Source organism: Cryptotermes secundus, unplaced genomic scaffold, assembly GCF_002891405.2.
Source record: "Cryptotermes secundus unplaced genomic scaffold, Csec_1.0 scaffold88, whole genome shotgun sequence".
Lineage (NCBI taxonomy): Eukaryota > Metazoa > Arthropoda > Insecta > Blattodea > Kalotermitidae > Cryptotermes > Cryptotermes secundus.
This window is the reverse complement of record NW_019724585.1, coordinates 941,509-963,207: the sequence shown is the minus strand read 5'-3', so window position 1 is coordinate 963,207 and position 21,699 is coordinate 941,509. Positions and strand designations below refer to the sequence as shown.

Below are 21,699 nucleotides of genomic sequence, written 5' to 3'. Positions count from 1 at the left end.
GTATGGCGTCTAGGTTCCAACTAACTTGGCAAATGCGTTCAACCCTTTTTATAACCTCGGCCGCTGCTATGCAATGAACCCTCGTTATAACCATGGAGACTTGTCTCCGGGAAGATTTGGCGTTCTCTACACAACGGCTCACTGTTAGAATTACAATACCGCTATTGTTACTTCCTATACAACGGTCTGTTCTAGCGTTTCCATGGAAGTAACCCTTCTGGATTCCAAACATGTGACAATATATATATATCCTGTTTTCCACATTAACTGAACCAATCCTGTGCTCACACCAACAGTTCAAGTCATTACAGTTATATGACATAAACTCCGTCCTAAGTGCAACAATTTATTGTAGTTCTTTCGTCTTCGAGTAGCTACAAAATTAAAAATAATAATGTTGACATCTAATTGCTAGACAATTATGTTCAAGAATCTTCAAAGGGGGAAAATGAAGTTTTGCCTTTGCAGCTGCAGAAAATGCATGAAGGAAAGAGTTTTCCTGGCATAGTAACCTTAAATCCTACAAAGGAAAAATGTGATTGCAGCAGAAGTTGTAAAATTTAAGGTGTGAGGTAGAATGCCCAAGTATGAATATCTGTGCATGATGAAAGTAAAAAAGTTAATCAATTCATTTGTTTTGTTATATATATATATCAGTAATTACTTATGCACTCATCACTATTTAACAGAATACAAAATGTAAACATATAAAGTTGGCATTTCATTATGTGATTCACTGTTAAAACAAAAACAGTATTGTTCCTGTGGAATGACATATGATAAAGTTTATTTACTATTCAGATGTGGTTATAGTGGGCTCATGTTCAACATCTTTACTGATAGAAGGAATGTTTTTACCAACTCTTGAAGCATTTCATCTTTTGCGGCAGGATTATCACTTAAGTCCACTGAGGACAAATGTGTGCAGAGTTGCAGGAACTTAACTTCTTCTGCACTACTGATGATGTTGCTTCGCAGCGACAGGATATGCAATGACATGAGCGTGGGCATCCCACGCAGACTTTCAATGTTATTGTTTTCCAGCTTCAGGACCTATCACCAACAGGTAGCACTAATTAATACCAAAATCATAGGGTTGTTCTAAATTGTCAATAAGATCAGAAAGTAATCTTTAGATTAAAAGTGTAATCACCATTACCATAATAAAGCTCTATTAATATCTGTTCACAGTGCACAGCTGTTCTTAATAAGTTAAAAGAAATCATCTTCCAAAAAGAAACAATTACTATTCAAGTTAGCACATCAATAATACATCTATCTTGTATCTGAGAGGTCCTTAGCTTGAATCTTGGCTGAAATATCTGCTATTCTGTTGTGTTTCTCAGTCTTTCCTGGTGAATACTGGGATAGAAACTTTAAATCGGTCATAAGTACATCATCCCTATAGTTTCCATTCCACTGTACACAATCATCCTATCAACTCTCTTGAAACAAAATCCTGTGCAATTAATACACTGTTATTAAATAAATTAAGAATCAAATATATTAGCTCAGTCAGTAAGGGGACTGCCATGGCTCAATTCATAGCAAGGTCAGGAATTATTATTCCCTTTGCCACCATATCGATTGTTGCTCCTGTGGTCACCCAGCCTCGTACAAGCAAAGAGTGGAGAGGTTTTTCCTTGAGGATAAAGCAGTCACAGCACAGAGCTAACCACTCACCACCAACTACTTCTAAGATTAAGAATGCACAAAACTCTGGATAACAAACTTCCACAAACCTGGCAACACTGAAGAGGGTGAAGCTGAGGTAGTGAGCGGCAGCTCAGATTGTTGTTGCTAAGGTCCACTGTGTGCACATAACTCAGATAATGGCAGTGGTACATGGATGTCAGGTTCAGGCATGACAAGTCAATATTCTGCTTTGACTCACTGTACTTATCAATGGCATATTCCATCTTATATCGGCTCCCTGGAAGCACAGAAACAAAAAGCGAAAACGTCCAAGTATATAACCAATCAGATATGTATGTGTAATTCATAGAAAAATCCGAACTTTTGGTACATGGAGTTGACATATAGATTTGATTCTGTCATACAGTTCCATATGCAGTGTGTATTTATAAAAAAGAGACACTTGAACGCGTGCCTTTAAGATGTAACTTGACTAATCTTTTAAGAAAACATTTGAGTATGAGGTTGGATTTAAATACTGTCAATGGAACAAATCTCACATAGAATTTAACAATCTGAGGACTCCTAGCTGTTTTCCAGTCTACCTCTAGTGCTCACACATACTTTAAAGCAAATCAACGTCTCCCTACAAAACAATGACTCAAACTGGAGTGTAAAAACATACCAAGCAGATTTACATTATTTACAAATTCACCAGCTAATTGATACTGTTACTAAAATACAACCTGTCTTTCTTCATAGCACCTGATCTGTAAATATACAATTTTCTGCTCAAGTGATTTTCAGTGTTTCAGAAGGTGTACAGGATGATATTAACTTTGCTTAGTGGGGGCTGGAGTCCAACTAGGTCCATTCGGCACAGTGGCCACTGATTGGCCCATTGTAGCCTGCCCCGGGTGATTAAGATGATGGAGAATTTGGTGGAATGAAGATTGGCAGGGAAAACCTACGCCAGCACCACTCTGTCCATCACAAATCCCACTTGACGAGACCTGGGATGAAACCCGGGCCGCCGCAGCGGGAAGCCAGCTACTAACCGCTTGAGCAATGGCGCGGCCTTATACAGGATGATATTAGCCATCAAACTCAATAATAAACATTTCTAGAATGTATTCTTCTCTTAATTTTATCATGTGTCTCATTTCTGAATTTTAAATAATTTACAAAAGTAGGAAAGACAAAAATATTCCAAATTTTAGTTTAAAATCTTACACAGTACCTCTTTTATGAATGAAACTGTATTTTCACAAATGGGCAATGTTTCTGACTTTGTATTGGGCATTACCTTGCATTTATTGCCGTGTGACACTATTATGCAAGACATTTTATAATAGTTTAATTTTAATTATACAATATCCTCACATTATTCAAGGAACGTGTTCTTGAAAGTGTGTCCATATGATAAAATTCTGCAATGTGAACCCTGTTTTTCCACCGATTCCCATATTATACAATGAGATGCATTCCTAGGGAAACATTTTTTTTGTACGTGGTTGCAACAAAACTTTTTTTTTTCATTATAAATAAGAGTGGGTACACAAAAATAAATTTACAGAAACTTAAAAAATTTAAAACTTGGCTCACCATAAATTTTGAGAGGTAGTAATCACGCAGACAGCCATCCCACTGTCATGCCAATAACTACTGACTAGCCTAGCATGTGCATAGGTTAGTCAGTTGTCAATTATCTCCAGCTGTCACAGACACATATACATAAAGAGATTTGATTTCTTAATAATCATATCTTAAAAAAGAATTAATTTGGACTAAATTTGTTGGTATTTTCCACTTTATGTGTAAAAAAATATTATTTATCCATAAGGGTGAGTAAGTTCCATATCATGAATTGTATGGTCAGGTTCCATGATTCCTGCAATCCAAAAATCCGTAATGCAAGTGCACACTATACTTGATTTTCAAAGTCTGCTGTCATTGGCAATATTTGATATTAAAAATATACCCCAAATAAAACATGATCTGAAGATGTAAATTACACTGAAATATCTAAACAGTGTTCAGTATTTGCCTTCTGCAATCACACAGATCTAACTTTGGAATCCAGATCAATGGAATATTCTTAAATGGTTGAATAACTACTGACCTTCCATAATTATGTTAGATAAGTTTTGGCATAATTAACAGGTGTTTAATTTTGTATATTTTTAAACATTACTCTGAGAGTTAAACTGTACAAATGGAACATAGAGGACATTAGAACCGCACACAATGTTATTCAGAAAACTTCATGACAAGAAACAGACAGAAATAGGTTATGAAGGTTGGAATGACTTCAACTGGGTCAAGAAAGGGTCCAGTGGCAAACTCTTGCAACACAGTAATAAACTTTCATGTTTCATAAAAGACAGAACATTTCTTGACCAGCTGACTATCAGCTTCTCGAGAGGAGCTCTGCTCCACAGTTTCTTAGTTATCAATGGTGTACATGCACTAACACAGGTCCCTGAAGTAGCCACTACGATGAGGATCCACACGAATAAGTTGGCTCAGTTTAGAAAATGTGTCATCCTGGTACTTTTGCCTGTCAATAGCTTGCATTAGCAGCACAGATGTCAGCAGCGTCCCTGCAACAAAATGCCAACTTCATAACTGATTACTGCGGATAACTGTTCCCTCTTGCTCTCACAAAACAAGTTAAAGCTAGTTTCCACTTCTTTTCTAAACATACTTCAAGGATTCATTTTATTGGTAGTTCTGAACACAGTGCAAGCTCAATAATCCAAACTAATTAAAGCATTAGGGTATTTGATCATCAAATCATTTGGATTACTGGAATTAAAATAAAAAATGTGAATCTTTTAGTTTAGATCTTAGAAAAACAGGGTCTGAAGATGCGGACTGATCCATCTGACACCAGTGCGATCCAACAGCAGGATTTGGAAAAAAAGATGATGAATCACTGGGTTCTACAAAAGCATCTACCATATTCACAGTAGTATCTTTAGGAAACATACAGAGGTGGGGCCCATGCCAAGAGGCTATACTTTGTCCCTCTGAGAGGGCACCAGAGCTGCCTCATGTTCACCGGACCTAGAATCACCTCTTGCACTCACATTTGCTGTCTGGTTCCAAGTCAAGAAGTTTCATGCAGGAGTCAAGTTCATCCTGTAGAACTGAAGTGATGCCCTCACTGAACCCAGCACTGAACTGTGGCTTGACGCTGGCTTGAAGATCTTCTGATTTAAATGACAAATAATGTACAAGAGCAGTTCCCCTGTATAAGGACACGACTACAGTTGATTTGTCTCCTAGAAACAGCTCCTTTGGTAGAGAGGAAATCTGCCATTTGTTAAGGTAGTATCAAATCAAAGACCATGTAAACTGCACCCATGGCCAATAAAGAAATAAACTTCACATAACTGGATATGTATTGGTAACAGTTTTTCTCCTTTTACTTCTCATGAGAACCTGTCTACTTTTAGTTACCAAGTACTTAATACATTATTTTGTTGGGTTCCCCTGTCACACTGATGTCTAAAGAAATAAAATCCCAACCTAGAAGAAAGCAACTAAATAATACAGTTTCCAAATATACTTCAGATACAGTATCTTCATGCAGGTTTCTGTTTTCTAAAAGTTTTATGAATTGGTGGATATTTATGAATGATGGGAAGGATTTGGAAGTGGTCATAGCTATTTTCAGATTCCACCATTTTATCTGGAGCAACTAAGGGAAGTCATTAAAAACATTTGGACTAGAATACAACCAGCGCCTCCTAAATATGTGCAGGAGTATTGGTCATTCAGCTATAACACATTCAGTATCTTATACCTGTGTATCAGCTATTGCCTTTCAGCATCAACTAATGCTGTTTTCATATACTCTGCTATTTAATTTTTCACTGTTTATACATAGCTGCAAGCAGAAGCTAAAATCTACAAACATTAAACTTTATCATGTCACCTTTTTACGCTTTTTCCAGTGTACAGTCTTACTTCTGTGTGTAACTCCTTCTGAGCTGTTAACCCTTTACCTTCTAATGTTGACACCAAAGCTGCACACAACATCCACAGTTCTCCATTGCAACTGAAGGACCACCGATGACATTTTTAAGATCAGTGATAGGAGCCGTATTATCAGATTGAAACAGACATGGAAGTATAAGAAAAGGGCTACATTCAAATGATGACAATGATTGCTGTTATGATGGACAAAATTAGCAAAACCATGTCCAAAGCAAACTCTAACCACAGACAGCAAGGAAGGACACATAGGATATTTCTGCAAAACATAAAGATTTAAATTATGAACTTAATAATTAAGGTAAGGAAGTATTGCAGATAATCCATTCATACTATTTGCTGCTATAGCATAGCATATTTCCACATAGCAATTTAACCTGGTCACTATCATAAGAATACTAGGATTCATAAATCTAAAAGTAACAGTAGGACAAGCAACTACAAAATTACACATATAACACAAAATGGTGATGCATGACTGCACTCTTCTTCTTGTTTCAACATTTTAAATTTTATGTGACATGTCTAACTAAACCTAAGACAGGCTCATTAGAATGCCAGGTATTCCCACTGAACTGGTAAAAGGATACCCAGACGTGGGAGTACTGCTGACCATTGGTGCTCTTCCAAGTAGTACGAAAATTCTGCCCTTCCACTGTTATTTCCAAATGCATCTCAGAGTTATTACCAGTAAAGGTGATGCTATGATTCAGTGAGGCACAGACTAGGTCACGGAAAATGTGAACCTGGGATAGCATGAGTGGCTGCAAGGTGCGTCCAAGCAACCATCGCTGGTAGAACCATGGACTCTGATCATTTGGGTCAGTAAAGGCAGCATTCTGAACAAGCTCCAATTCTGTAGTGTGAAACAAGAGAAGAGATAGGTATGAGGCACATTTCCATTGCGGGAGTTTACCTGAATATCTGATGAAAGTTGTTCCACAAAGTAGAGAGAATAATAATAATAGGCATGCAAATGGAAAACAAGATTAAAAAAGACATACATATTCCACATATTCATCATCATAACAATGGCAATAATTACTTTATGTATTCAAAGTTTCATATGGTTGCAAAACTTGGTTTCTTGCCCTTAGATTATGTGTAGTGTGTTATGTTCCCACACATGATACTATACATAATCTGTTCAAAAAGTTTCAAAACTTTTCAAATAGCTCACCAACTCAACATCTTAGCAATGTTGGATAAGTTGTGCTGCTTAGTGGTGTGCTTCCTAATGATCATTCTTTTTGCCGCGTCATCCCCATAGAGCTATTTGTTCACGTGCATGTAGAGTGTGTCTTGCGATATTTGAGATGGCTGATATTCATAAGCAGCATATTAATATTAAATTTTGCTTCAAACTTGGGTAAACATTTACAGAGACTCATGAAATAATGAAAACTCTTATGGTGATCAGTGCATGAGATGTACACATTGTTATGAATGGTTTAAGTGATTTAAGGATGGTTGGCAGTCAACACATGATGAGCCGCATTTGGGATGGCCCTCAACGTCATGTGACAATGCTCACATTGCACAAGTTTGTGAAATCGTGCGTTCCAATCGTCGTTCAACAGTACGGGAAATAGTAGAAGAGTGCAAGATATCGATATGATCAAATCAAGAAATTCTTACAAAAAATTAGAAATGCATCTGGTAATTTCAAAGTTCATCCCACAACATCTGACAGCATCAGAGACAGTTGCATTGTCATCTGTCAGGAACTTCTGGATTGCGTTCGCGAGCATGAAACCTTTCTGAAAGGAATTATAACCAGCAATGAAACATGGGTTTATGGATACCATGTGGAAATGCAATTGCAGTCTTCACAATGGGTTGCAAAAAAATTCGCAGAGACCAAAACAGGCACAGCAGGTCGGGTTGAACGCGGAAGTCATGTTGACGGTTTTTTCTTGACATTGAGAGTATTGTGCATCATGAATTCTTATGTCAGGGGCAAACAGTGAATCACTGGTACTATCTTGAAGTGCTGAAAAGTCTAAGAGAAAATGTCAGGAGAAAAGACTTCAGTTGTGGAAAAACAACTTCTGGTTCCTCCATCATGACACTGTGCCAGCTCATGCATTGCTACTGATTCATGACTTTTTGGCCAATATGAACACAACTGTGCTTCCTAAGCCACCCTACTCATCTGACTGGCGCCAGCAGACTCTTTCTTAATCCCCAAACTGAAATCCACTTTGAAAGGATGATTTTGGATGATTCAAGAGATTATGGAAAATTCACAGAGCTATGTGCGATCCTGAAGAAGACATACCAGGACTGTTTCCAGAAGTCGCAATGGCACTGGGAGCAGTGCATCAATGTAGGAGGGGAGTACTTTGAAGGTGATGAGGCTCACTCAGTTGCAGGCATGCCCAAAAAATTTAAAACACAGTTCAGAAACTTTTTGAACAGGCCATGTACACTTCCTTATATGAACAAACATGTAGATCAGTGCCAAAGCACATGCCATATCTGTGCTTCCAGGAAATGCAAACTGAAAGTTCAGGTAGGTGACCAAGCTTGTGTCTGCTGCTAGCCACTATCTCGATATCCTTTGTCGTCAATGACAATGTGTGAAATACTAATATCACTGCATGGAGATTTGAAAAATGCATACAAAATTTTAGTTGGAAAACTCAGAAAGCAGAGAGATCTCCTGGAAGACCAAGGAATAAATATAAGGGTATTACCACGATGCTTCTAATAGGAATGTTAAGGTGTCAATTTCATTCATATGGCTCAGAACAGAGCCCAATGGTGAGCTATTGTGAAAGTAATCAATATTTCTTTAAAAATGAAAAAATGTCTTGGCCAATTCCATGACCATCAACTTCTCATGGACTATATTTAAATATTCACCTTCCTTGTGTTTCTTTTCTTCAATGGGTAATTTCCCCATAGGGTCTGGATATATACATGGCAAAAGTCGGCTGCGATAGTGCCATGATGAATAATTTGAAAAGTTGCTCAATATCTTCTGGCTAGAGAATTCAAACTCATCTGCAGCAGGAACTTGTGATCTTTCCACCACAAAACGACGATAATCCCAACAAAGAACTGGAAGATGAATACATTAACTTACTTGGATATCAATCTGTTTCTTGACACGAGCAGACTCTTCCAAGTAATTCTATGTAGCAGTCAAAATTTGTAATGATGTAGCATAATATATAGCAAATTGATCTCATAATGAGCCTCTAGAAAGATTTGTTTATCATATCATGATAGACAATTCAAGTTATATCATTAGTAATTCAAGTTTTGCTGGTCTCTTCACTTAGCTGGAAGCAATTTAAGGAAAGCAGATGATCCTATCTCAACTTCTTTTAGTATTATTGGAGTCTTCCTTCCAAAAATACAGTTTGTAGTGTGATATAAACTTACAGTTTCTCTCATCCAGTTCCAAGAACTTGCTACATAATGCCAATTCCTGCTCCCAAATGGGTACTGGCATATTATCTAGCACCCATCTTCTGTGGTGCCAACCACCATATGACTTAGGATTGGCACGAAAGCATTGTTCAATCAAACGTAGCTCACCCTGCATTTTGTCCTGTATCTCTCCTTCAGTTCTTTGAAAACAGAGAAATATTCATGTAATTACAAATATAGGTACTTGGCCAATTTAAATTTGTTCATAAAATTATAGTAAAAGAGGCAGGCAAGTTTGTTTATTTGGGAAGTAAAATAATTTCAGAAAGAAAAACAAAGATATTAAAAGAACACAAAATACTTTTAAATTTTACCAAATTATAAAAGAAATATTATGGTACATATATCCCATAACAATGCCAAACACAGACGCTTATACAGATACAAAACCAAGGTCCAAGCATTGGATGTGAAATTTCTTAATATTTATGAAAAGAAACTTTTAGGCAGCATCTACACGAGCGCACAAAATGCGTCCGTTGTAGAAATACACAAGAGAGGCGAATGCTACTCTTTTTTCTGGCTCCATTGCAGACAAAAGCTACGCACCACATTCTGCAACTGTGTGGTGTCCTCAGCAATGTCCGTCATAAAGTACGTTCATTACAATGGACGCATTTTGTGCGCTCGTGTAGACGCTGCCTTAATTGATAAAATGTATTTTTTTTTGCAGTTTGATAACCATGTATGTATTTAAAAAACCACATAAGGTTGATAATCAGATCATTTTATTAATCTTATTAGCTTTATTCCCAGTTGCTGTGGAGATGATCCCCGTGCCTTAAATGTATATACACAACAAATGGTAAAGGTAAAGTTGTCCCTGTGCTCAACTACTTAAGCACTACACCATGAAGGTGTATGGGGGAGTGGATGTACACACACACACAGATCCACATTTTCACTTCAGCACTGGTCAGCTTCACGCCCCGGCCGCTTTAACTCCGGAGAAAGAGCCCCCGGTATCCATTGGATAAGAGGTTGGGTGGGTCACAGAGCTGGTCTTGATGATGTGGAGAAGAGAAAAATCTTGACCTTACAAGGACTCGAACTCTGAGTCCTTGGTCATCCAGCCTGTAGCCAGTTGCTATGCCGACTATGCTATCCCGGCTCATAGACACAACAAAAAATTCATCTAATGAAAAATTCACTGCTACAACTTTCAGAATAGCATTGTGTGTCAAAAGAATCACTGACTGCTACTTCAAAGTCTTAAGAAAATTAGTTTACTGCCCTTCAAGATACATAATTTATTCATATTAACTAATTAATTGGCACAAACTTTCTAATTAAAAATGTTATCAGCCCTAATTAACAATAATTATAGTGATCCTTCTTTATACCGCTGATCTACATCCCTGAAATGGAGTAGGACCTCCCGCCTGATGTTCCATAGTGTAGTAATATCAGGATTGGCTGTCAGGAGTTGTGCAGTAATTGCTAGGGCTTCCTCATCATATTCTCCTGCTTGATGCTGAAACAAGTAACACAGACGATAAACCAAATTATAGCACGTTAATATTAATCTTATAAGTCATCATTCATAGTTGCTGCCATTATGAAGTACCTTTGTGAAAGCTCTATCAATACCTAATCGGTATAATTTCGTCTTCTTCTCTCTTTCCTTTCTCTTTGATTCTTGATCTTCTGCACTCCCCTTCGTCTTCACCCTACCATGCTGTAAAAAGTATGAGGAAATAATATACGCCCATATTAACAAAATGTATAGCGCAGTCCGAAAATTCAGTCCAACAAGTCCTACAGTGCAGGAGGAACACCATTTTATTGAATACTGATTTTACTATTTTGGATTTCTGTTTTGGTCTATTATATGACTTGCTTAAATACACAATTTTTCTTATCCTAACCTTCGATTCAACATTAAATAATGCATAAATGAAATTGTTGGAACGATTTTGCAACATTCATTACACTCATATTCAGGTACACATGTATACATGTCGAGGCCTCTCAGTGTTCTGTTAAGGTCTGGCTTCTATTTGCTTCTGAAAAGTAATTTTACACACACATCGCAGGACTTGATGGCTAGTCTTACAACTCAGGCATCGTAATTATCATAGCGATTACAACCCAAATTTTAATTTCTTAACTCTTTATGGCAGTACAAATCCCTCAACTGCCTGCTTCATGTTTCCCTATATATATTAAATTAAATGACAGGGCACAGGACTATCTTATACATGTTTCAGACAATCTTACAATAAAAATTATATTCAAAACACCGTTATAACAACATTTACACCCACCATTTTGAATGTCCTCACTGGTGTAACCCGTGCCCATGTGAGGACCGTGAGGACTGTCAAGCCGGCAAGCCTTTGACCACCCGTGACTGTATTGCTATTCTTCAGTTCACCCGTCTGTATGGTCTGTATGGTAGGTATGGTATGACATTCGTAGATATCTTTTAGATAATCCTTGCATGTAATGACGGAGCCTTAAATAAAGTGTTAAACGTGAACCGAGGATCATTGATTGCCTATTGTNTATTGCTATTCTTCACTTCACCCGTCTGTATGGTAGGTACGGTATGACCGTCTGGAGGGTCTGGAGGTCTGTTGCAGATTGATGTTAAGCGTTAGAAGACTCTGAAGATGACAAGATCGGTGAAGATGGTGAATATCGTGAATATGCTCTAGACAGGCCTTCAATCAGGTGTGTCACGGCTGCAAACAGTATCCGGAAACCCCTGGACGTTTTTAATAAATATACTACTGAGTTACATCATTATCGTGTTTTATGTATTATTTTGTTGCCCAGTATTAAATTTTGGTCTAGTTCTAGTTTTAGTTCTAGCATTAGTCTATCTATTATGTACAATTTTATTGCTCGCCTGTTACAGGCCACTGGCTGTTGGCAAATATCCAAATAAAGGAATTTTTTATTTTTACTATTAATATTATTATTTGGGATTTTACAATTACATCCTTCGCAGTTTCTTGGTAAAATCAGTACTGGCGGCAAATCTCCACAGGATGAATTCCATAATTTTCATCCTCGTGATTCGTTTGTGTAGAAGGTATGATCCTTAGCTAATCTGTCGTAGGAGCAATGGAATCTGTATCTGATTTTTTTTTTTGTAGGTAATGATCGTTTTGAGCAATGGATGTTGTTCGAACAAGCGAAGAACTCCTACACAAACACAGGAAAGAGAGGAAAGAGTTGCAAGGTAAAATTTTGCTTTAATATGAAGTCCCGTTTGTTATTGAAAACAGTCGTGGCAGCATGTGTTATGATTGAAATTTCGTATCACAGCGTTAGGTTAGAATAAAGATTGTGGTCTTATGGGATATGTGACAATGTGTTTTGGTAGACAGGTACCACACTGTATGGCTTCACATTTCATATCATAATCGTGATACCATTGCAAGAACCCCAAAAGCTGTCACCGGTTAAGATAAGGTGATGCTCATTGAAATTACAGGCCCAGAAGTAAGCCCCATGGCCATTAGATTTTCCAGTACTATATATTGATCAGTACATAGGGAGTAGAGCAAGTTAATAGTAAAATGGAAACATGGCACTGCCTTTGATAAATAATTGTGATTGGATAACCTTATAGTTTTGAGTCCAGTGTCATGAGGCTGTAAAATATGGTCATGAATCCCTTGGTACTCTGAACCAAGAAAGATTGTGCTGGCAGGGCCAAGGAGCAGTTTACCCAAACAACCTACTTTGGATTTCAGTGAAACAATACTGGTTCTGATATAGTTAGGTTATGTAAAGTTTTTTTTTTCAGCTCCACAAGTTATGTGATGAATGACAGGTGAATATGTACATTGAATTTGGTTGAAACAACTGAGCTTTCCAATTTTTCCAGTAATGTTTTGTAAGGATACAGTGTACACAAAAACATGAAACATATTAAATGATTATTTCATCCTGGAAGTAAGAATAATTATACATTGTTCTGCTCATTACAGAAGATCCTTTATGATCAGTGTATGTTGCATAATTTTGAACATGCCAGTGAAACCAGAATGCATTTGTTATGTGAAAGATAAATATTAATGAATGACTAAATAAGGGAATTATATGCAACTCAGATAGAGTTTTCTGCCTAGTTACTTCAAAGTAAGCCATCACTGCTTCCACAACTTTTCAAATTCATTATTCAGTAATTCTGTCATTCAACATCGTATAGTCTGAGCTATGACAGCACTGTTATAGAAACCATAAGTAAATAATGATACCAACATTTTCCCTGGTAGTGGAGTGATTTAAGTCCAAGAACTCATAATATAAGACCTCCAGTTGTTTGATCTGATCTAGCTGGTGTTTGGCAACTTGTTTTGTATGTATCAAGGAGGTGGTATTGGTGGACAGAATATTTTTTTTCAACACTATGCTCTTATTTTAGGCAGAAAACTCCTCTTCTAAATGTGATTCCTTTTGTTATGAACTGACTCGTTTATGTCATGTGAATCCAAGGTTACCTAACAGTGGGTTAAACATGTAGAGAGAAATTGTGCACGGGACATAATCACAAAATTTATCAAGTGTGAATCATAATATGTGGTTGTAGAACAAGCAGTGATTAATATGTTGAAGTACTGTATGAATGTATCTGTATATTGTCATGTATTGTATTTTATTGTATGCAGGAAAAATCCAGTTTCTCAAAAAGTCAGTTACAAAAGGGGACAAAAAGAAGAAGAAGGAAGTCACAGAGGAAATTATCCGACTAGAACTGGAATTGGAGAAATTGCAAAATGAAGAGTTACTGCAGTTGGAGCAGGTTGGTTATTTTGCCTTATATAGAAATGTGAAACTCTGAAGACTGTAGATGTGGTCAGAGACCAACTAATTCCACATTTTAAAGGTGGCATAAGTTGGCAGGTATCTGAACTCCTTTCTGCAAATAAGTTGAATTAATAATATTCGTAGCAACTATTTTTTAAAAAAGTTTAAAAAGTTTTAACACCAGGAAGGCTGCTGTGAATGTGAAAGGTTGAACAGTGTGTACATTGTGCATTTCAGACATTATATGTGTATGTATATAATTAACATCTATTGTAATAGTAGTTTCTGAAAATGTATTTATGCCCTCTGAGGATGATCTGTAGGGATCGAAACATGTAAGGGTGATGAGTCTTCAAATGATAAAACCTAGTCACATTAGACAGTGTTATTTTTGTCTTTGTAATGCAACAATGATCTAAAAGATATTCAGTTTTAGTGTGTAAGATGTACTTGCAGTGTCTTAATGACATTTTATGATAATATTTTAAAGTATTAAAGTTACACTTTTAGTGAAAAATATATTTTAGGTGTCTTTATATCATTGTTGCATTATTGAGAGTGTACTTTAATAATAAGAATGATACTCTACCATACTGTTTAAATTCACAATATGTTGATGGTATCACATCAGTTAATTTAAGTGTTCTTACTTATATGCAGTAGGGACACATTCTGGTATGTTAAAGCACTGAAAAGGATTTAAGTAAGAGACTTTTCACTTATTTGACTATTGACATTGTTGTAGGAGGTTGCAGTTTGTGAAGAATGTACTGTTGAGGACAGTGGAACACTGCAGCCTGCTTTACGAGTGAGCAAAGCCCAGAGGAGACGGGACAAAAAAGCCACCCGAGAGAAAGAGAGAGAAGCTATGATAATGGCTCAGGAAATACAGAATATACATGGGCCACGGAATGTTGAGATTCAGAAGATAAAGCAGATGCTGAAAGAACGAAATTTAATGATCCAAGAGATTCCTTCTGATGGTAACTGGTATGGATTAGAAAATTTAATGCATTTTGATTGATAAAACTATAATTTAATCCAATTACAACCAGGTATTTTACAAGATACTAAAATTAAACAGCGTAGATGTGGTAATGAAATGAATCTGAGCAATAGGGGTTGGATTACACTGGCTCAGGAAGGTGTATGTTTGCAAGCTGTTGTGAATATGATAGGCAATGAACCTTCAGGTTTCACAGAAGGCATAACATTTCTTGATCACATGAGCAATTGTAATTTTATCAAGGCTTCTGCTCAGTAAAGTTAGTTGGTAGCAAGGCAAATAACTATCATTATGTACTGCAGAACATTACACTTTCTTGTTGAACTGGATTCTTGAAAGCGAACTTCGTTAATTTTGGTTCTGTAAACACAAAAAATAAAAAAGTTTCTCTTTGGATTTTCATTGCTATGGACTATGAAAATATGTAACATTTGCACCAAAAATAATGTGAGGAATAGTTTAAAGACCTGAAGCCAAAGAAAGTAGCTATAAAATCTGAAGGTAAAATTACTGCAGATTTGTAATTAGGTAAGCAGCCTGATGCATGCTACAAGTCGGCCTAGGATGTGTGGGGATCAGACAGGAGGGTGCTATATGCATGCACAATATGCTCTTCCTTTTCATTCATTCATTCATTTATTTTTCATTCCATGGATCCACAATACAAGTGAGATATAGGACATGTCCGTACAGTGATTATTCTTAAAATTAATAGAGCAAGAACTAAGTACATAAATAAAAAAAAAGTATAAAATACAAATACAAAAACAGAAACAAAATGTGTAGAATCAAATAGATTCCAGTCATATAAAGCATGGCTATATGTCATAGACATATAGCCATTTAAATTTACCCATGTGTTTTGTGTCAGTGATACTGAAGATGTGAAGTTATTTGTCTGATTTTGTTTCCTTGCGTGGGATGTAAGTGGACTGATGTTGTCAGGAAAGAGTGTAGCATTTCATCAGCTTCGCCTGTCTTTCTATGGCAACTTCTCATGGCACACCCATGATGGTAATCTTGAGTTGAGAGTGCTGAAGTGACTGAATATGAGCTTAATGGCTAGATTTGATTCCTTGCCATGGCAGAAATTTTTCCACAATAATGAAGTCCCTGTGGCCCAACTTATTATCCTTTCCAGGGCTCTTTCTCAGAGGTAAAATGTTTGGAATGTGAAAATGACCCTCTCATCTCTGTTATTAATGTTGTAGTCCAATGTCCCTTATATACTTTCATGGTTTGAATAACTTACAACAGATTATTCACTAAAAACTGCACGATACTGTCAAAAGAAACTGTCTGGTGTTTGGTTTCTGAATTTAGATTTGTAATCCAAAAATTGTGTTGCTTAATGGAAAGTGAACAATTTTCCTAAACTTAGCCCCCAGTTTTTTTTAAATGACGTTTTTGTTCTTTATTCTTTTGGATGACATACGAAAGAATTCACTTTGGAACAGAATTCGTTTTCTTATTCTCAATTTTAATTACTTTGCTTACATACAAGAGTGGTTTAAGGTTGACCTGGACTTTATTTTATCCTTCAGAAAAAGAATATATATGCCAGAATCACCAAACTCTGACTCCATTTCAACATATTCTCCTTCTACATGAACACATTTTTTCCTAGCAAGTTACTGATGCCAGTAGCAGAAAAGGTTTTATCCTGTGTAGCACGTTCAGGGCACCACATTTGAGTTCATCATCAGTTTGAAATTTCTGTCCTCTTAGATGCATCAACATTTCTTCATACAAATTAATATTGCAGGAGGCTTAAATCATGCTTGGAAGGAGGGTGGTTCATGATTTCGTATCCTATTATTGTTTCTAATGTCAGCATCAAATTTTCTGTATGTGGATGAGCATTGTCATGCAATAGGATGGTGATCTTTGACAGTTTCCCAGGTCTTCTCTTCCAAATATATTGGTGCACATCATTGTGAACAAAGTTGCTGTAATACTATGCATTAATTGCTACACCCTGTGGAAGATAATCAACATCAGTCAGTCCTTCTGAACCCCAAAACACACTTACCATGAACTTACCAGCTGACAGCTGTGTTGAATTTTTTGAATGGTGGAGAGTCTTGTAGCACCATTCCATAGTAAACCACTGAGTTAGTACTACACCAGTGTCTCATTACAGGTCACTAGGAATGTGTTTCCCTCCAATTTAAACCAGTGCAGGTACTCTGCAGACACAGCAGCACTCTGTGGTGTCTGGTTGAATGATAACATCCTTGGGATCCACCAAGCACATAATTTCTTGAACAGTAAATAAATGTTCATGGATAACTGTCTCGACTTTTATGTCACTGTTGGATGCAAAGTCCCAATGAGGATGATTCTTTCAATTGACCTAATCCTTCCAGCTGCACTATGGCCCTAGGGTTGACCCAGCCTCTAACAGAAATGAGTAGCAGGAATCTTCCTGGGGGGTAAAGGGCGGCTGGTGTGTAAGGCTGACAACCTTACTGCCATCTGTGAGCAGATTGTCTAGACAATGTGGGAACCTCAACATCTCACAATCCTATGGGCCTTCACGGTCTGTTACAGGAATAACTTTACCTTAGGATGCAATATCACGCTGTAATTTGCTGTTTCCCAAAATCAGCTCTTCAACAAAGCAGACATTCACATCATATACAGCTGTTGGCTGAACTTGAGCATGCATAAGTTTGAGACTTCTTTTTGGCCTTCAGAAAATTTATTTTACCAATCATAGATGCTTTCATATGACAGGGTCTCTTCCCCATAGTGTGCATTTAACCTATGAAGAATTTAAGCTGGTTTCATTCTGTCTTTCATTAGGAATTTGATGATGTAGTGCTGTTCTGCATTAAGATTGACAAAGTTTGACAGTAGCTTGTGCTGGCTCTAATGTGCAGATGCAGAGCACATGGCCACCAGCCTGTCATTGAGTGCAGTGTTACCACCACCTGCCCATGAAAGTTTTAATACCTTCAGGAAGAAAACTCCAAGTTAACCTTGAACCATTTTCATATAAGTAACATGAAAACATATTGATGGTGTTTGAAAAATAGGGTAGAACTAAGAGGGAACAAATGACAGGAGGATGGACAAAAATATACAGTGAGGAGTTTTCCTAATTTTAACTCCACCAAATATTATTAGGGTGATAAATCAGAGGAGATGAGGTTGGTGGGATATGGTAGTGTGAATGAGTGAGATGTGAAATGCACACAAAATTATAATAATATCAGAGTGGGTCTAAGAAGAATTGGACTGTGTTCAGCTGAGTCAGAATGGATTCCAATGATGGACATAGGGAACATTCGGATTCCATGAGGTGGTGAATTTGTTGACCAGCTGAGCAACTGTCAAATTCACAAAAAAAGACTCAGATCCATGGAGTTAGTTGATACTAATATCCACCATTACATAATTTTTTTTTAAACTTTAAAGACCCACCTTATCTGATCCTTAAAAATAGTCAAGTAATTACTGATTCCTGCATTTGTGCCGAATTAGTCTAATTTTATTTTTCGTGTTTTTCGTTAACATTCTCTAACTTAGATGTTAAATCGTTTAATTAGATGAACCTTTGTTCCAGTTTGTACTGTGCAGTGGATGACCAGCTTAAACTTCATGGTGATGCTGGCCTGGGTATAGATAAGTTGCGGAAAATGACTAGCCAGTATTTAAAGGAACACAGATCTGATTTCCTCCCATTTCTAAGTAATGTTGATACAGGAGATCTACTTACTGATGAACAGTATGAAGACTACTGCAATGAAGTTGCCAACACATCTGCCTGGGGTGGGGAAGTAGAGGTCAGTTGGTACATCATCTTCATAATACTGAATACATACCCAGCAGGTCCAGCAGTATAACACACACAGTCACAGGAGTGAGACGCAACATAGAGCACAATACACGATAGTGAAAGAGTGCTCCAACAGCAGATGATAGACGTGACTCGCGTAATGAAACACGACGTAAGAATGAAATATGCTGTACAATTTTAATATTTTAACACTTAACATTTATCAGTATATATGATAAATATATATTTTAGTTATTTTAGTATGTATAGACAAGGCATGCAATGAACTAGTTTGTCGTGGATTGGATCAGCACCTGAAGATGGCACATTTGTGCCGAAACATGTAGTGAAAGTGATAAGAGGGGATAGATGAATGTATGCACTAGAAGACGGATAAAATAAATCATGGACTTAAATCAGTGCAACAGGACGCTAAAATATAACATTACTGAATACTTACTTACTTACTTACTTACTCATGGAGCTGAGCCCTTCTGGAAGAGCCGCCAATTCTGCAGCTACTCAAGAATTTCCCAGCATTTTATGGAACCTGAAGGTTCATTACCGTGTTCACAAGAGCCCTCCACTGGTCCCTATCCTGAGCCAGATCAGTCCAATCAATACCATCCCATCCTATCTCTCTAAGATCCATTTTAATATTGTCCACCCACCTACACCTCGGTCTTCCCAGTGGTCTCTTTCCTTGTGGCTTTCCCACCAATATCCTATACACAGTCATCTCCCCCATTCGTGCTACATGCCCTGCCCACCTCATCCTCCTTGACTTGATCATCCTAATTATACTTGGAGAAGAGTATAAGTTACAAAGCTCCTCATTATGCAGTTTTCTCCAGCCTCCTGTCATTTCATCTCTCTTCGGTCCAAATATCATAATACTGAATGGGAAAGAAACTTTTTACCGCCTATGCAAGAAAATGTTTTTTTAGGACCGATAATTGTGCCTCAGCTGTATACTGTCAGGTCTGCGTGCACACATTCAACATACAAATGCACATTCCATACAAATATACAGTGCCACTAAAGTGGTTTATTTTACTGTTTGTTAGTTGTTTTGTTATGCAAGTGTATAATAAATAACATTTTTTTAAATTTTACTGTTGCAATAGTTACGAGCCTTGTCACATGTCCTGAAATGTTGCATTGAAGTAATGCAAGCCATGGGTCCTTCTGTACTGGTTGGTGAGGAGTATCGAGACAAGAGGCAAGCTATTCTCACGTTCCACAGACATATGTATGGTCTTGGAGAACACTACAACTCAGTGAAACCTTATCTAGAAGAAGAAACAGAAGATATTGAAGGTTCATAGGTATGTTGAGAAATATTTTTGTATTTTAGCATTTATTACAATTTTTTCAATGAGTAAGATAACATTTTTAATATTTTTTATGTAACTCATTGTAGAAGGAATGAGAGATTCATTGGCTGATGTGTTAATGATTTGCATATTCCCATAGAGAGTTCATTTCAGTTCCAGAATTATTGGAAGTTTCACATTTAGTTTCCAGTGACTAAATCAGAGCTGTTGCAATTTCTGCTATACTTTATAACTGTAAAGACTATTATACATTTTGAGAAACTAGAAAACAATAATCATTAAAGAATTCTTAAAACTGTAGTAACCATTGTTCTACTTCTGGATGAAATGGAGAAGTGTGTCCAGCTCTGACATCTAGAATGTAGTAAGTGTACAATCTAATCTTCAGACATTACCTGTTCTCCTGTCTGCTGAGTTGCAGTATGTGTATGAAAGAACCTTTCTTTCCTTTATATGTCTGTTTTATTCTCTGCAGAACTTCTATAAAATTTCAGCTATTAAATGAACTGTGCCAGTCATTATTCTTAGAAAGGTACAGTTGTCCCTGTTCCTAAACACCATACAGTCTACTGAACAAGTTAGCTTGAGCACTAATGCTCCTTGTGTGGTTTGAATCATGGCTGGGATACCAGCTATACTGATGAGGTTTTCATGATTTTCTTCAGTTCCTCCAGGCAGATGCTAGGATGTCACCTGAAATTGGGTCATGCCCACTTCCTTATACATCCTTTCCAGTTTATTATTCATTATATTCCAGTAATTCAACACTATTTCATTTTGGCATCTGTAGGGCCATCATTGGTACTCGCATTAAATTACACCAAATGACAGTACAACTTGGCAAGATTGTCGCCTAGTTTTCTTAATAAGAAATTTTCATGTCAAAGCAGGAATAAGTGTTTAAAATTAGTACTTATGAGGCTTGCTTTTCATATACACTTGAAAGTGTATGTGGCCCCAAAGAGTACAAATGGTTGCATCTTTTGTCAGAAATTCTTCTGCCAATTTGAAATTCTGTAATGAGGTTCCTTAGTACTGTGTATCTTGAGTAGTGGATAGTGGTTCATAGTGACCTATGAATACATGATTTTGTAGGATTAAGATGCAACAGTGAGAAGTGCCATGAATAGATCAAACATGTCAACAGATTTTGCACAAGTTATCTGTACCACTGGATCTGTCCTCCAGTAGTCATGCAAATAAGATTCTTTTTCTGGACTTGTATTATAACTGAGAAGTCAGTTTTACTTCCAGAAGATCTACGTCTTTTCATTGAGCATGGACTCGTTTTGTTTTGAAAGGTCTCCTTGTTTTTCCTATATTGATTTGTGCTGCACATCAGCTGATCTCATTGTCAAAAAACTATTCAATAATTGCTGAATCTGAATTTAGTCTTGGGAGGCGAGAAAAGCAGATACTGTGTGTTTACTGAACAAGTACTTTGTTTCCATCCCAACTTCATGTCTGCTATTGTGTTCTGCATTTCCTTATTTGTTCTCTCATTCTCAGTTGCCAAGGAGGAATTCCCTTTATCCATCTAATTGCTGATTCATGGAGATAATGTATAGCGTGTACATTATTTAGGCTGTGTTTGTTAATTATGGAGTCAACACAATTGATAATAAAGTCATAGTGTGAACTTGTCATGGGTTTTGAAATACCCAGTTCACATGGAATACACTACAAGCCAATAAAATGGCTTGATTAAACTGAAACTGGACTTGTCATTC

General features: G+C 37.0%; 2 protein-coding genes across 10 annotated transcripts in view; one reads left to right on the top strand and one right to left on the bottom strand.

Moving 5' to 3' along the window:
• Nucleotides 1–333: 333 nt before the first annotated feature.
• On the bottom strand, nt 334–11,414 carry LOC111862262 (geranylgeranyl transferase type-2 subunit alpha). 4 transcript variants are annotated; one of them, XM_023847506.2, is made up of 10 exons: nt 11,346–11,414; nt 10,646–10,756; nt 10,422–10,552; nt 9,031–9,218; nt 8,506–8,703; nt 6,228–6,493; nt 4,728–4,953; nt 4,110–4,238; nt 1,743–1,933; nt 334–1,053 (listed from the first exon to the last, which is right to left on the bottom strand). In XM_023847506.2, exons 1-10 carry the CDS (start codon nt 11,346–11,348, stop codon nt 808–810), a joined length of 1,689 nt encoding a protein of 562 aa, XP_023703274.1. In that variant the 5' UTR covers nt 11,349–11,414; the 3' UTR covers nt 334–807. The 4 variants fall into 4 exon arrangements, with proteins under 4 accessions (XP_023703274.1, XP_023703272.1, XP_023703273.1 ...); XM_023847504.2 differs by lacking the exon at nt 11,346–11,414 and adding an exon at nt 10,947–11,334; XM_023847505.2 differs by lacking the exon at nt 11,346–11,414 and adding an exon at nt 11,011–11,334.
• Nucleotides 11,415–11,428: 14 nt separating this feature from the next.
• LOC111862265 (deubiquitinase OTUD6B) overlaps nt 11,429–21,699 on the top strand; it is a 19,114-nt gene continuing 8,843 nt past the window's right edge. For 2 of the 6 annotated variants that reach the window (XR_002842398.2, XM_023847510.1), the window contains exons 1-6: nt 11,629–11,754; nt 12,183–12,268; nt 13,704–13,837; nt 14,588–14,832; nt 18,420–18,639; nt 19,760–19,960. Coding sequence is in view for 5 of the 6 variants with exons in the window: in XM_023847510.1 (XP_023703278.1) it covers nt 12,202–12,268; nt 13,704–13,837; nt 14,588–14,832; nt 18,420–18,639; nt 19,760–19,960 (867 nt within the window). In the remaining variant the exon portion in view is untranslated. The other 4 variants (XM_023847515.2, XM_023847512.1, XM_023847514.2 and 1 more) reach the window with 4 other exon arrangements.